Genomic DNA, 14,872 nt, shown 5'->3' with positions numbered 1-14,872 from the left:
CTCCTGAATGATAAGTAGGACTTTTGTGATTTGGACATATGTGTGATCTATTAATGCTGAACAAAACGGAAACACATATTGATTTTTGTGATCCTTGTTGCCAAGACAAGAAGAAAGTCTGAATCTATCTAAGATTTCTGCAGTGCTCATAAGCAGGCACTATATGTCACCAGATGCCAAGAGTCCAGAGATGAGCTGAAAAGATCCCTAGATGAAGCATCTCAGGGGGAAAATCTACATGGGGGTTACATCACAGTCGCAGGCTCACTCCTCTACCTTTTCCTTTCACTGTGATGCTTGCTCTAATATGAACTTTTCTGTTTGTGGAGGAGTGGGAAGACACAGAGAGGGGACTGTGGACATTCTGTACTGGGAGGATAAGGATTTAAAACTATACTAATCTTCATCAAAATATGCTCCTTTGAGCTGGAATTTTATGTCACACCACCACTTCCCATGATGGCTCAGGACATAGCTGAGTCCATAAGATTTCTTAGGATCCCAAGAGCCAGAATGCTCTATAAACCACCCAGGTAGAGACATCCTCTCTGTCTTCCAAAAGCTCTCATGAGAGATCAGGGAGGCCATGGTGACTAAATGGGGATACACCTTCTCATACCATAAGAACATGTTGAAGATGCAGAAGTCCCCAGGACAATGAGGAACATGAACACAGTGTAGCTAGCCCTCACATCATGAGAAGTGGAGACTCCGTACAGAGACATGGGAGAAAGTGCAAATCCCTTGCCACCGTTCAGAGTGGAAAGGTGAAGCTGTAGACACCGTTCCATACCATAAAACAGCCAGGGTGTTTAAGTAAAGGTCTCCTTGGCCCCTGGGGTGTGACACAGCTGGAGAACACACACTGTTTCTAGTGGCTGTTGCTTATCTTAAGTTACAAACGGCCTTGTTAATTTATCCCAATGTGCCTTACAAAAATCACTATAGTCTTCGCATGCCATGACACTGCTGTAGAAGACACCGTTGAAAAGGAGACATCCTCATATGATGAAGGTGTAGACATCCCCACATCCGTGGAAAACACGGTGGAAATGCAGACCCTCACCCATCACCATGAAATAAGGACTTGGTGAAGACACAGATGCACCGCATACCGTGGAGAAGAACATGGTGAAGGTGTAGACAGCAGCCTCCAGCACATATCGGCTCCGAATGGCCAGGACCACGGGTGGCAAAAACATGAGGTTGCTCAGGCAGAGCAGAAGTGTGGACAGCAGCTGGAATCCATAAGTGAGCGCATCTGCACTGTCAGTGCAGCCCCAGCCCCTCCACCCTGCGAGGGGGGAGAGCACAAGGTGGAAGGTGGAAGAGGGCCCAAGGCAGCCACGGTTGGGTTCGGGTTGGGCAGACACTTCTGCTGGCGGCCTCTTGCCAGGCGCAACATCACAGCCAGTAGTGGGTGGTCTCACCCTAGCTCAGCCCTCCAGTTCTCTCCAAACCCATTCTCAGTTCCAGCTGCCGCCCCGCAGTCCAGACCATCCCCCCACACCCCCCACCCAGGAGCCCACCGGCGCGGCTCCCTCGCCAGCCCAGCCCGCTCACCGGCCTTGCACTCGCAGGCCGCGTACAGGTAGTTGTGCGTGCGCAGCAGCTTGCACTGGCCATAGGGCCCGCAGTCGTCCACGCAAGGGGACAGGAAAGTGCGCAGCCGCACCTCAGCCGTAGCGTTCCGGCACCGCACATACCTGCGCACATGAGGGCCGTGGTCACCTGCGGCCCCGGCCACTACTTCCCTGTCCCAACCCCGCCCTGCGCCGCCCCGCCCCGCTCCGCTCACCGAGGCCCCACGCCGCACAGAGAGCGGAGGGTCAGGAACCAGGTCCCGGTCTGTGGGAAGGGGATTCGCAGCCTGGCCACTCTGGAAGTGGCACTGACGGAGAGGAGGAAGCCAGCCAGGGACTCTTAGAGAAGGGAGAAGAGGGCATATATCAGTGAGAGGGAGGAGGAGTCAGTATGGGGTCAAGACCTAAAGAACCTTCACCCACCTGACCCTACTTCCCTAGCCCATCCTTTCTCCATACCATCCCCTACTGCCCCAGCCCCAGACTTAAAGCCTCCTCTGCTTCTCCCGTTCCTCACCCCCACCTTTAGAACAGGTCACTGCTGCATCCCCCAGGCTCAAGGGCACCTCGTGAGTCAGGCATCCGAACACTGTCACGTTTTCCTGGCGCAGGGAGCTCTGAGGAGGGCAGGTATGAAGAAGAGGCAGTCACACCCTCCAAGCCCTACCACCACCCCACAGCCCCCAGACTCCTACACCTGTTAACCCTTCTCCAGAAACCCCTCCAAGAGCTCGCTGGACATCCATTCCTGTAGGTGCTCTCTACATCAAAGCCTGCCTTTCTCCTTCTCCCCGTCTTTTTCTCTCCTCCCTCTCTCGTCTCCATTCCTACATCAAAGCCTGCCTTTCTCCTTCTCCCCGTCTTTTTCTCTCCTTCTCCCTCTCTCGTCTCCATTCTTAGAACAGAAAAACTGGAGAACACCAGATCTTCCACAGCAGAGATCTTTCAAAAACTAATGAGAAGGAAAGGCCCAATTCTGAATGTTGTCTTTGAGCAGAATTGTTTAAACTCTGTCTAGGCAAGGGAGAACATCCTGTTTCAGTCCTGTCTAGCTTGCTGGAGGGAATAGGAGGGGGACTGTTGCTGGATGTAGAAACTAGTTGTGAACAAAGGTAACTGTAAGGTTTTCAGTCACCTTCTTATCTTCACCTGGGTCTGAAGGCAGGAGGCGTGTAAAGAAATGTATTCTTCCTCAGGTGAAGTGATCCTAGGTACTAAATATCAGTAACAGAATGCCTGAGGGGTTAATGTAGCAACCTGTCTGGGATTTAAAGAAACCAGATATCCACAGGACTAAACGTAAGGAGCGTCTACAACAATAAAAGTAACAGGATGCCATAAGCTCACCTCATTCAAGAAGGATTTGAGGTAGCTTATTAAATGCATATAATAGGATGAAGTAAATGCATGAGGGAAATTTAAAGATCAAGATAAGAAAATAAAGTCTGTCTCTAGCTGTGAGCCATATATTTGATGCTGACTTCCAAGCAACCAAAGCAAAAAAGGAAACATAATGAGTTACCAGATTTTATCTTATGAGTCCATAAGATAAAATTTAATCAGAGTCTCAAAAGTACAGCATCCAAAGGGGTGGTTCTCAGGAAAATTCTAATCAAAGAAGCACTGTGTTCTGTCATGCATCCTGTCCTCAACCACAAGGGTGAATTTCATACAACTTGCTTATAACTTCCTTCAATGCAAGCCAGGGTAATATGCCAGAGTATTCCATAGAAATCATTCTAGTGGGAAGCCAAAGGAAAAATGTCCTCTAGGTATGCAGTTCTGTGATCCAAATGTTCAGTTCTTGATTCCAAGGGGAAAAAAATCAAAATACTTGGAGGGAAAAAGCATAGAAGATGAGCCAACATCTTTCAGAATAAATATAACGGACTGTTTGCAGTGGGTAACAAATGTCATGGCATATAGATGGGTGTAATATAAGCGGATGAATGCAGAAAGGGCCAGGGAGGAGCCATGGGGGGTGGGGGCACTGGCCTTCTACTCTCAAGACACTGAGGAAGAACAAGTATGCGTGGTGCTGGTCTCTGAAATGGGTGCTACAGTTTCAAGGTCAAATCAAGACCTCACTGTCACTGCCCAAAGGCAGTAAGAGTCCAAATTTAAGTATGAAAATAAGGAATGTCTTCAGGTTGAAGAATCTGCTCTGTCCTGACCAGCAGAAGGACAAAAAGTTCTGAGCCATGTGCCATAAAAGACCACATCTAGCCACAGATCAGGTCTCAGGTTGGCTGATAGGAAAATGGTGCCTGCCCCCGGAGCAGGGGAATAATAGAGTTAAAAGCCTGGCTGGGGAAACAGCACATAAATTATTGGATCAATGCCAGTCTAAGACAGTCACTAAGGTCCTGATACAGGACTCTGCCCTCAGCCCAGTCTTATTTAATGCTGAAAATAATGAAGCCTGGCTCTTCGAGTGTGTGAATTACATAAAGCAGGGAAGACCCAAGGCCCAAACTAGTATTAGGCAATGGCTCAAAGATGGACATGAATTCTTCCATTCAAGTTACAAAGTTCACTGCAAAAATATGAGACAGGAATGGGCAGCAGTTCACACGAGCCAGGCAGGCTCAGAGCATGAAAATGCGTATGCCCCTTGGTTGCAAGTAGATAAACACAGAAGTTAATACGAAAAATGACTGAGAGGACACACAATTTTATGTCTTCGACTTTCCAAAACTTTTACATGTGATCCTATTATTTTTATAATAAAAAAGTAAGTGTCTACAACTGTTTTGAAGAAAATAAAAAGGAAAAAGGAAAAGACCTCAAGATGTTAGTTCACCGCGGCCCCAGGTGATTCCCCAGTGTGATGTGGAAGCTGAAAGAGGGAACTGGATCTCAGGCTGCACAAACACCACCTGCCACCCTGGTCAGACCCCCTTGGATCACTGATCTCAGAGACACCATGACCAGAGGAGACAGCAGAGGATGGGAGATGTCTAAGATGCTGAGATTGTTCAGCTTAGGGGAGATTGAGGGGCATATGAAGGACTGTTAAAATAAGATAGCATATAACAACTGTACCACACCGATACAAGGTGTAAATAATAGAGGAAACTGTGCAGGAAAAGAGGGGGGATATAGGAACTCTCTACTTTCTGCTCAATTTTTCTATAAGCTTAAAACTTCTCTGAAAAACCAAGTCTATTAATTTAAAAAAAAAAATAAAAAGGACAAGGATAGATTTACTGGCTATAGCTTCAGGGGCAAAACAAAGATTGGTGGGTAGAAATCCACGGAGGCAGATTTTCATGGAATGTGAAGACTGCCTTTAGCAATCAGAGCTAAATATGGACTGCATGGCCTTAAGAGGTAATGAACTCCCCATCACAGGAGATTTGCAAGAAAAGTGAACACCTGCCATAGAGACCCTTAGGAAGCGGAAGGTTAGCCTATAAAACTGGGATAAGTTTAGCCCACTCTGAGTTGCCCTGGCTGACCTAGCCCATCCGTAGTAAAGTCAATACTCAGGGGAATGTTTTTTGACCAGAATTGGGCTGAGACATGGTCGCTAATCATAAAGTTGGTCAAAAGGAACCCAGATGTGCTTCCAGAAGGAGTTAAGAGTCCCCACACCCCTGACACCTTCTCCTTGAAGTTCCCCTCCAGGACAACCTCCCCCCTCCCCCCACCACCCCCGCTGCTTTCCACCAAGAGTACCACATTAAGCTGGAGCTCCAGGCTGAGGACGCCTCCACTGTCCAGTACTGGCAGCAGCCTCAGGGCAAACACTGCCGGGCGCTCAGGGGGGAGGGCCACGCTGGGGCCAAAGAAGATGTAGAAGTGGACAGAGAAGGTATCCAGTTCATTACGCAGCGTTGGGCGCACTGGCCAACAGTGCTCTGGTGGAGATGTGGCCCCAGGCCCCTCAGGAGAGGCCCCCAGGGATGGTGGCTCTGGGGGCAGTGGTTGGTTGCCCAGTGACTGGGGCATGTTCATGGCAGCTCCAGGGACCAGGACACGGGACAGGCTGGGCTGCGGGCACTCTGTGGGCAGAGGAAATCAGTGCTGGGGCCTGCTGCCCTCACAAGCCCTGCAGCCCCACCACAAACCAGATCTGAGCCAGACAGGAATTAGCAAAGGGTAGGGAGAGACAAGAACTAGAATCAAATGCCCCTCGGGAATATGGGGCATGCAGGGTCACAGGAACGGGCCCAGGGGGTTCCTAGTGGTCACAGCTAATGTAATGTCATGTGGAGGGAGTCCAAGTCATCTGTCCCTCCCTAAGGGCAGTGAAGACACTGTTGAAACAGATGATGGGCCCTCTCAGTGTTTGGCATGGGCTTTGGCAAGGGTGGTGGTTTTTGATGCCCCTGCCTACCCTAGGAAACTGAAAAAGAGACTAAGCCAAGGAGAGTATTGAGGTCCCTTAGTTAGCCCCAAATCCGGTGCAAAATAATGACCTGAAGGCCTTCCAACAAATCGAAGCTCCAAGTTGGTAGGGCTTTTGAGAGTGTAAAGGAGCCTGGGTGGAGTTGAGCAGACTACAGGGACATGGCAGAGGGTCAACGAACACAGCCACCACGCTGCCTCTTCCCAGCCACAGACATCAGCACAGGCTGAGTGGCAGTGGCAGAGGCAGATGTGGGGCTTCTGACCTTGCAACCGCACACACAGCTGGAAGCGGATGGTCCTGCCAGGACCCCGGGATGGTATCTCCACACGCACGTAGACCCAGTGCCCCCAGGGGGGGAGTGCCAGCTCCAGCTGGCACATCGAGGCACCTCCACAGGATACAGAGCTTGAGTTGTGCAGGGGTGGGGCCTTGGGACGTAGGCGCAGTGTCAGGGGGCAGACCAATGCCCCGCGGCTCCCCACACATACCAGCTGTGCTGAAACCCTGTAAGTAAAGCTGGGCACAAAGACCCTGGACAGAGGGGAGGTTGGGGGTAAGAAAGGACAGGTGAGAGGGTGAGAAGGACACCAGAATGAAGAAAACGCTAGGAAGAAGTTAGCAGAAAGGGACAGGGGATAACAGGAGGCCTTTTCAGGTCCTCCTGTCCATGCTGAGAGAGAGGGAGGCAGGGGTCCAACCCACCCTCAGGGCTTTGGGTGGCCCAGCAGCCCAGGTTGGCCAGAGGATGAAAAGAAGCCAAAAGAACGCTATTGCCTGTTTGAGGCCAGGGAAGGAAGAGGGAAAGGAAGAGGGAAAGGATCAGGTTTGGGGGAGTATCTGACTTACTTGTACAGGGCTGAGCGATTGTGCGGGGAGAGGGTTTGCTCTGAGGGACGGCCAGGCACCAGCACAGCAACATCCAGCAAACGCCGGACAATCAGCTGCGGCTGAAGGAGGTACTGACACTCATCCTGGAGACCCTGAGACAAAAGCAGGGGTGGTGGGAGGGTAGAGACAGCAAGGGTGATACTAAAGCAAGGCAAACAGAATCTGCTGAGGGGTCGGGGACAAAGCTCCTCCGGCCTCTTGCCCCCAGGGCTAGGATTGAGGTCTCTCTAGGCCCTAGGTCCCTCCTGCCTTGTCTGCACCTCTGTCTTTCCTAGGTCTCTAGGATCTGCTGTGATCCTCAGCCTTGGCTGTTTGGGGACTCAAACCCAGTCCTTCCCGACAATCAGGCCCGCTCCTCCTCCACTCTAACTCCTCCTCCTGAGCAGTCCTGGACCATCCCTTGATGCAATTTCAAACTACCCCATTTCCCCTCCAAGCCCTCAAAAACTTAGAACACCGGCTCTCTTTTGGGGTTAGAAAGCTCCTTGAGGCCTCCAGTCCAAACCCACCGGAGCCTACTAATCTGAATCTTTAATTTCTTTTATCCCCCACCTGCCCTCCCAAGAGCTTGTCCAGCCTCTGCTTTAACACCTCCAGGGAAGGGCCACTCTACCTCCTAGGCAACCTCCAGACTGTAAACAACTTGAAAACAGGAACCTTGTCTTATTTTATTTTTGCTCCCCCAGATATGGAACGTAATATAAAGTGCGTACCTCACAGATGAATGTCTGCTGAATATATGAACCAATCAATCAATCAACACAGCTGGGGGCAGCTCTGATGTTTATGAAGCCAAAGCCTGTTTTCTGTCTCCCCTCCCACTGCTCTGCCTCAGGAGACCCACAGATTCATCTGCTTCTTCTGAATCAGGCTGGGTTTCTTCCGTTGCTGGACAACAGTCACATCTAAGCTGCTCTTCTGGGTGAAATCCCTGACCCTTGTCGACTCAGTTCACACCACCTAGCACACACAGCCTCCTCACTCTTCAGTGGGCACAGTCCCTTTGTTCTGGTTCCTCTTCTGCAACATCTGCAGCTACCTAAGCCCACCAATCCTAGCAATTCAGAGGATGGGGTTCCTGATTAGGCTTCTCTGTTATTCTGGACAAATGGCCTTATGTGGGCCCACTAAACTGGAGGCTACTATTTATTTATGTGGTTATTCTGACCAACACAAACCTCTAAACCTCATTCAGACAAAGTTGCAGGCTCTGACATCCCACCGAGTTCCATACCATGGAATAAGCCAGCCAAGGCACTGACTTCCAGCAAAACTCCACAAGGCTGGAAGAAGGCCTTGACGGATGCCAGGCCAGAAGATCTCACTACTTCGCCTGGAATTCTTCTGTGCCTTTTGCAGCACTGCATCCTCAATGCCTAGCACACCACCTGGCAAATACTAGGTGCTAAAAAAGAGGATCCTTTCATAGAGCTCTTCAACCTACCTAGTTGCTCAGAGACCTCCATCTCTGATATCCAAAGCAGATCCCTCATCTTTGGTGTCAAACCCTAAGGCCCAGAAATACTAACACAAGGCATCTCATCAACCCCACTTCCTAGGGCAGGAATTACCACCACAATAACTTTGCAGTAAGCAAGCCCCAAGGGTGGAGGCTCACACTTGGGAGGTGGCTCATTTCCTTGCAAGATGGACAATGCAGGGGAAGAGATACTTTCCTCCACATCTTTCTTGCTGTTGGCTTAACTGAAGGATTAGTGGACATGACCTCAATGGTTAAAATGCATTCCTTCCTTAAACCGTATAATAGGCACATCTAACACTCCTCCTTTATTGTGGAAGGAAGCACTCAATCGGTGGAGAGCAGGGAAGGTGCAGAGGTACAGCAGCCTTCGCCCTATGATAGGGCAAGAGAAAGGGCACCAGAAGCCAGGTCTTCAGGAACTGCCAAGGCATGAGCCAGGTGAGAGAGTCCAAACTGAGCCAACATCAGCAGTCATGTAAGGAACAGGGCCAAAGCAAGGACACTTGAGAAACCAGGAGGGCCAAAGTGAGAAGTAGAGTGTGAACCAGTCTGAAAGAAGCTGGGAAGAAAAGCCTTCAACTGAACTCTAGATGTCCTAGTATGGCTGGGCTGAGTTTCCTAAGGAATGCCTGAGCAGGGTAGCTAGACTCTGGATAGGGCTTACAGACTAAGATGCCCAAAGACACTTGCCCTTCTCTGTAGGGATATCCCAGTACCCAGCACAATCCCTGGCCCACATTCGGTCAGCACCAATCAACATGGAAGAGTGCTGGACAGACTGCAGGGGGCAAGAGTGGAAGCAGGGAGAGGCCTGGGAGGTTACTGCAGTGGTCCAGGACAAAGCTCAGGGAAGGTATGCTCAGAGTGGAAAGAGAGAAGTGGATGCCTCCAGAGCATGCTTTAGAAGTAGAGTCAACAAGACTTTTTCTTTATGGACTAGCTATAGAGAGTTAAAGGGAAAAGAAGAATCAAGTATGACACCAAAATTTGGAGCTTGAACAAATGGTGAATAGCAGTGCCAATTTATGGAGAAGAAAAGAGAGAGAAGAGGCTTAGCCTAGAAGAAGTAAAATGGGAATCAAAGAGATTTTTACTTTTGGCTTTGTTTTGATTTGTACATGCTAAGTTTGAGACATTTCTTGGACATCCAATCAGAGATACCAAGTAAGCAGTTAAATACAAAGTCTGAAGTTCAAAGAAATGAGGACTCATGGAATACACTTGGAAGGCATAACCTATAGGTGGTATTTAAAACTATTCTTCTGGGGACACCTAACAAGAGAATGGAGAAATAAAAAAGGAACTGTCTCAGGACCTAGCACTGGGGCCCCACAATATGCACCAGGCAGAGGAGACACCAAGAAAGGACACAGAGAAGGAGGAAGAGGTGGACAGGAGGAAAATAAGGACAGTTCTGTAAAGTCACAATGGCCAAAAGGAAAAAGTGTTTCAGTTAGGAAAGAGTAATATAAGGAACTAGTTAACAGCTAGTTACTACTTAACTCTGGAGAGGGGAAGTGGGGACCGGAAGGAGATGAAAGGAAGACTTACTTTTCACTGTATGCCTTTTGTACCTTTCGAATGTTGTACCAGGTGCATATATTACCTATTTGAAACACAAATATAATAATTTAGAAGGAGGAGGAAGAGCAGAATGAGCACTGTTAGTAGATTTTAATCTCTTCAAGTTGAGACACAGAGCTTCGCTTGGTCTTAGTTGGTGGATTCAGCCGAATCCTTTCTTCTCTAGTCTGTTTCTTTGTTTTCCTATCCTTATTTTCATTATTTTACCTGCTTTCATTTACTTTCAAATCTTGGAGCTGGAAAGAGGAAGCATTTGAGGAGAACTCTGCTCCAGACATTTGGAAAACTTTCCCCTAATGAGCCATGTGAGTGCCAGATGTTATCTACAATCCAAAGGCCGGTCCCTCAGTGCAGGCTGGGCACCACAGAACGAGCACATGCTCCGAGACAGGGAAAACAAGGTGATGGGGGGCATGAGTCAAGACAGAAGAGGTTGATAGGAAAAGGGGGAAAAGGAAAGAAGTGAGATCAGTTTTGGACACTATGAATTTGAGAAGATGGCAGAAGAACAATAAAAATATGCCATGCCCTCACTACGTGCCAGGCTCTGTGCTGGGTGCTAGGAATACAGCAGTGAATGGCATGGACACAGGAGCTCGCAGAAGCTCTCCACAGAGCTCAGGAGAATGGCCAGGGCCAGATAACTCACTTCCCTTTTACCAGCTCTTAAGGATCCCAATCACTCTCAGGATAAAGTTCAAGCTTCTAGGTCCTTCACCATCTGCTCTGCTCACCCCTCCAGCTCTCTCACCCACTCCAACAACCACTCCACACTGAACCACTTCAGTTCTCCCTTCTGTGCTTTAGCCCATGCTACCCCCACCACCTGGAATGCCTTTCCTTACTTTCTCGACATCCGGCCTCACTTCCTATTTCCTAAAACCGCCTCCACCATACTACCAAGCCGAGTTAGCCATCTCTCCTTTGTCCTCTTAAAACATCTCCTGTATCTCACGAATATACATCTTATTTATCTGTGTCCCTCACACCCAATCCAAGGTCAGAGACAAAGCAGGTGCTCAAGGACTATAGGTCCAAAGCTGAGGAGGGCCCTAGAAACAGTGCTGCCTTCTTATGGTTGGGACTCTTCAGACCTCACCCGAGGCGAAGCCTCACAGGAAGTCAGGACAATGGTATAAGGAGAAAGCAAGTCAAGAAGATGGAGCCCTGGAGGAATGCTCTGGACAATTCATCCACAGGATTGAATTTACGGAATTACCCAGAGAACTTAAGAATCCTTAAAGGCCCATGTAAGATTCCAAAAGATAATCTAATTCTTAGGGGAACCAAAAGGATGATCCTTGCCCATCCCCACCCCGAAGCCTCTAGAAGAGTCCTTGTCTAAAGACCTACATCTCTCATGGTATCCAGGTCTGCTGCCATTCATTGGGTAAGGTATAACCGTGCCCTCTTGTCTCTAATGTTGCCACATCCCAGAAGTTCTGCTGGCTAACCCTCCAGCCTGCAGTTCCAAATCCCCAGACTCTACTTCCTATATCTAGATGCAAATGGCTATGTCAAGGCTAGTTCTGACCTCTCCTAACCAGGTGTTAGCTCCTATAATCCCAGTCCAGGCCTAGGCCCCAGGTTCCTCCTGCCCATCCAGAAAGGTTTTTGGATAACTAGAACAGGGCTTCAGAAGAATTCTCCCTGTCAGTTCTCACAAAGAGAGTCAAGGATCAAAGTTATGATCAGGAATGGGCTCTTTGGGATTTGGCCAAAGACCTAAGACATTCCTCAGAATAGAATAACCCTTGGTTCTGAAGAGAGTCAAGATCCACCCAGAACCCAGAGGCATTTCCAGGTGAGTTACTAACATGCTGTCATCCAGAGGACTCCCAGGCCTTGACAGGAAATTCTCTAGCACATCACTCTCAGGAAAAACAGACCTATCACTGAGGCCTCAGGAAGCTACCTCAGACCTAGTTCCCATCTCTGATAACAGCAGTGCCGGTCCACTTGTCCCTGTACAATTCTCAACTCATTCAAAAGCCTCACAAGACCTTCTCTGAACACCAAGCTATAGCAGAAGGAGGAAAGGCAAGCCTGATACAATCACAGAGCCACAACCCTCAAGGAACTCAGCCTGGAGAGATATATCTGAGTCAAAGCTTCACCTAATTGGAAATTTCTGCCCCTTTCAATTCTCAATGGCCAAGTCCCACTACATTTCATGTTCTTCAGCACCCTGTTCTTTAAATTCTTGCTCCGTTCGTGCTCAGTCCTTCACCCTTACCACTGGCCCCACACACATAACCATCCCACTCTGCCAATGGCCAGCTCATCATACCCTCCCTTCCTGCCAATGGATAAGAATAAGAAACCTATAGATCCTATTACTAGGAGGAAACCTGGCCTGCCCAGCACCTGGAGGTGGCAGGAAATCTTTGTGGCATTTCTTTCCCCTCCAAACCAGAAGGAAGAAGCGTCCTGACCTTTGAACCTACATTTTAGACTTTAAAAATCTCCGTTCTATGAAATCAGTGCTGATATTTAGAGAAAAGGGAAACAACAGCCAGGATGGGCACCAGCTTCCCAAAGCATCCTTTTAACAGGAAAGGGCTTCCGTGACCCCAAGTGTTCTCCTATGGTCTTCCAGAGGGTATAGGGGGCTGAAATTATGAGAGAAGAGGAATGCATTCTCCTAGATGGACCAAAGACTGAGCTGAAGCCTATGAGAGTCTGCATAGCTACCACCAATCAAGATGTAGAACCAGACCAGTCCTGGGCTTCTGCAGCAGCTTCTGTGATCACCTTGAATAACCCTTGCACCTTCTAATAGGGACACTACTCCACAGTGCCAGGAATCTGACTGATTCCGGACTCTGGACTCTCCCTTCAGCTAACCTGGGACCCACTATATCCTCCTAAGGCTCCCAAATTGCCTCCTACAGATCAAGACCTCTGGCCCACCAGGTAAACTTCTGCCCTCTAGCTATGCCCCACCCTAGCCACCCTTATGCTGTTACCCACCCTGGCACAAGATTAGCATGTCAAGTAGCCTGTGGGGGGAATTCAGCAGACATGGAGAAGCATCTTTGGCCCCTCCTTTCCTGGGCAGCGTTAACCCACCTTGACAGAGATGTGGCCGTGGGCCTGGGGAAGGTGGGCAGCCAAGAACCAGTCCCCAGGTAAGGGGCTGCTGACGTTAAAGATGCCTGAGGTGCGGTTGGGCAGTGTCCAGCTGAGGGTCAGTGAGAAAACCCCAGGCACAGCTGTGTCCCCCGGGAAGTGTGTGTGCAGGGGATTGATGACAGGGGGTGCCCCGGACCGGAAATACCTGGGGGACCAGAATGAGGAGAGGAAGACAATAGGCAATGGGGTGGGAGACAGGAAATGGGGAAAAGAAGAACTGTCAACTCATCGCCAATAACACAAGTGAATTCCCTACACTGATACATACAACAAAGTGGTTCCAGGTCAGGAGTCAGGACATAAAGAGTAAAAGGTCAGCTCAGACTCTCACACAGTCAAACAGTACTCAGGAAGTAGTCAGGAGACAAAGGTCTTGTCCCTCACTCAGTCATACTTCAATCCGGACAAGGGTCAGGGATCAGGGTCAGGAGGTCAGTTTAGATACTCATAAAGTCACACTTTAGTTTGGAGAGTGGTCTGGGGTTGGAGGTGGGGTCAGGATGTTAACACTCGGACACTCACACAGTCACACTTTGGTCTGGACAGTGGTCCCCAAAAGTTCCCCCCTGCTCCTTGAAGATGATGAGGTTCCAAACAGCCAGGAACGTGTCCTCGGGAACGTGGAAGTGGAAGAGCTCGGTGCTGGCAAAGGAGCGGAAGGGACTCAGCTTGCGGGGTGAGCAGGTGGAGTAGTCAGTCAGGAAGAGGCCTCCTGGGGAGCATGCAAGAGAAAAAGGAGCAGCGTAGGACTCAGGGCATTTCTGCTAAGCAACAGGCACACCAATCTTCCTCACCGATAGCACAAACTCAACAAATATTCTCTTCTGAGCCAGGAGCTGGGTCTCATGCTACCCTAGCCATCATCTGCTTTAATCCTTACAATGCCTTGGGGAAAATGACCTGTTTTTACAGATAAGGAAACTGAGGCTCAAGCCTAGCCAAACTGAGATTTCAAACCTACATCCATCTACATCCCAAACCAGGACCCTTTATATGACCCTTCACTTAGGAGCCATTGTTCTCCTCTTAGCAAGCCTAATAACACACATGTGTGAATGGCACACTTGTGTGTGTGTGTGTGTGTGTGCGCGCGCGTGTGTGTGTGTGTGTGTGTGTGTGTGTGTGTGTGTTGGCATGGGCTCTTGGGCCACTGAGCAGGCTAAACTCCACCTGTGGAGCTTCAAAGTCAGCAAGGAACTGTCTAACTTTCCTTGTTTATTTTCTTCCCCTTTCTGTTCCCCTGTGGTCCCAAGAGCAGTGAAAACCCTCAGAAGCCTCACAAAAGCTGTCTGTATACTGGCTCAGGGCAGGAGGGAGGGTAGGGTGGAAATGTGGTGAGGATGCAAAGGACCAGCTTGGGTGGCAGAGGCAAGAACAGGAGCTGGCAGACACCATGAGAACTCCCAGGAGAGAAGGGAGTCATCAGGCCCTCTAGGATTCAGAATGAACAACCAGAGGGCGTTTCCCCAGAGGAAGACCCAGTGAGGCAGTCAGTTCATGACTCAGTGGAATCTCAAACCACTTGGAAATATTCACACTTGGGGCTGGGGGGTACTGGTCATCTCTAACTGAAGTGCCAAGCTACAAGATACCTGATCATGGTTGTTCAGAGCACAGCCAAGGTGAGCAAAAAAGTCTAGTGGCAGCAGCTAGCCAGGCAAACACACAGGCACTATGACTGCTAGAATTGTGAAAATAACCTGTAGCTCAGCTGCATAGAAGGGTGTCCCAAATGGCAGGCAAAATTCTGGAGAATCTGACTGCTCTAGAGATTTAAGACCAGCCCCAGAAAAGCACAGAAGGATGCCCCCAAGACAGATGAGAAGGCTCGGAACTCAAGCA

General features: G+C 49.3%; 1 protein-coding gene across 11 annotated transcripts in view; it reads right to left on the bottom strand.

Annotated features, from left to right (window-relative positions):
- The window catches only part of TMEM8B (transmembrane protein 8B), a 69,265-nt gene that overhangs the window by 50,016 nt on the left and 4,377 nt on the right, over positions 1-14,872 (bottom strand). For 6 of the 11 annotated variants that reach the window (XR_006195799.1, XR_006195800.1, XR_006195801.1 and 3 more), the window contains exons 2-10: positions 13,553-13,742; positions 12,968-13,175; positions 6,787-6,920; positions 6,203-6,471; positions 5,265-5,590; positions 2,107-2,200; positions 1,799-1,922; positions 1,564-1,706; positions 1,116-1,294 (exon numbers count right to left, since the gene is read on the bottom strand). Coding sequence is in view for 8 of the 11 variants with exons in the window: in XM_042912571.1 (XP_042768505.1) it covers positions 1,116-1,294; positions 1,564-1,706; positions 1,799-1,922; positions 2,107-2,200; positions 5,265-5,590; positions 6,203-6,471; positions 6,787-6,920; positions 12,968-13,175; positions 13,553-13,742 (1,667 nt within the window). In the remaining 3 variants the exon portion in view is untranslated. The other 5 variants (XM_042912569.1, XM_042912575.1, XM_042912574.1 and 2 more) reach the window with 5 other exon arrangements.

Source organism: Panthera leo, chromosome D4 (genome assembly GCF_018350215.1).
Source record: "Panthera leo isolate Ple1 chromosome D4, P.leo_Ple1_pat1.1, whole genome shotgun sequence".
In the NCBI taxonomy this organism is placed as follows: Eukaryota; Metazoa; Chordata; class Mammalia; order Carnivora; family Felidae; genus Panthera; species Panthera leo.
This window is presented reverse-complemented; position numbering and strand designations above follow the sequence as displayed.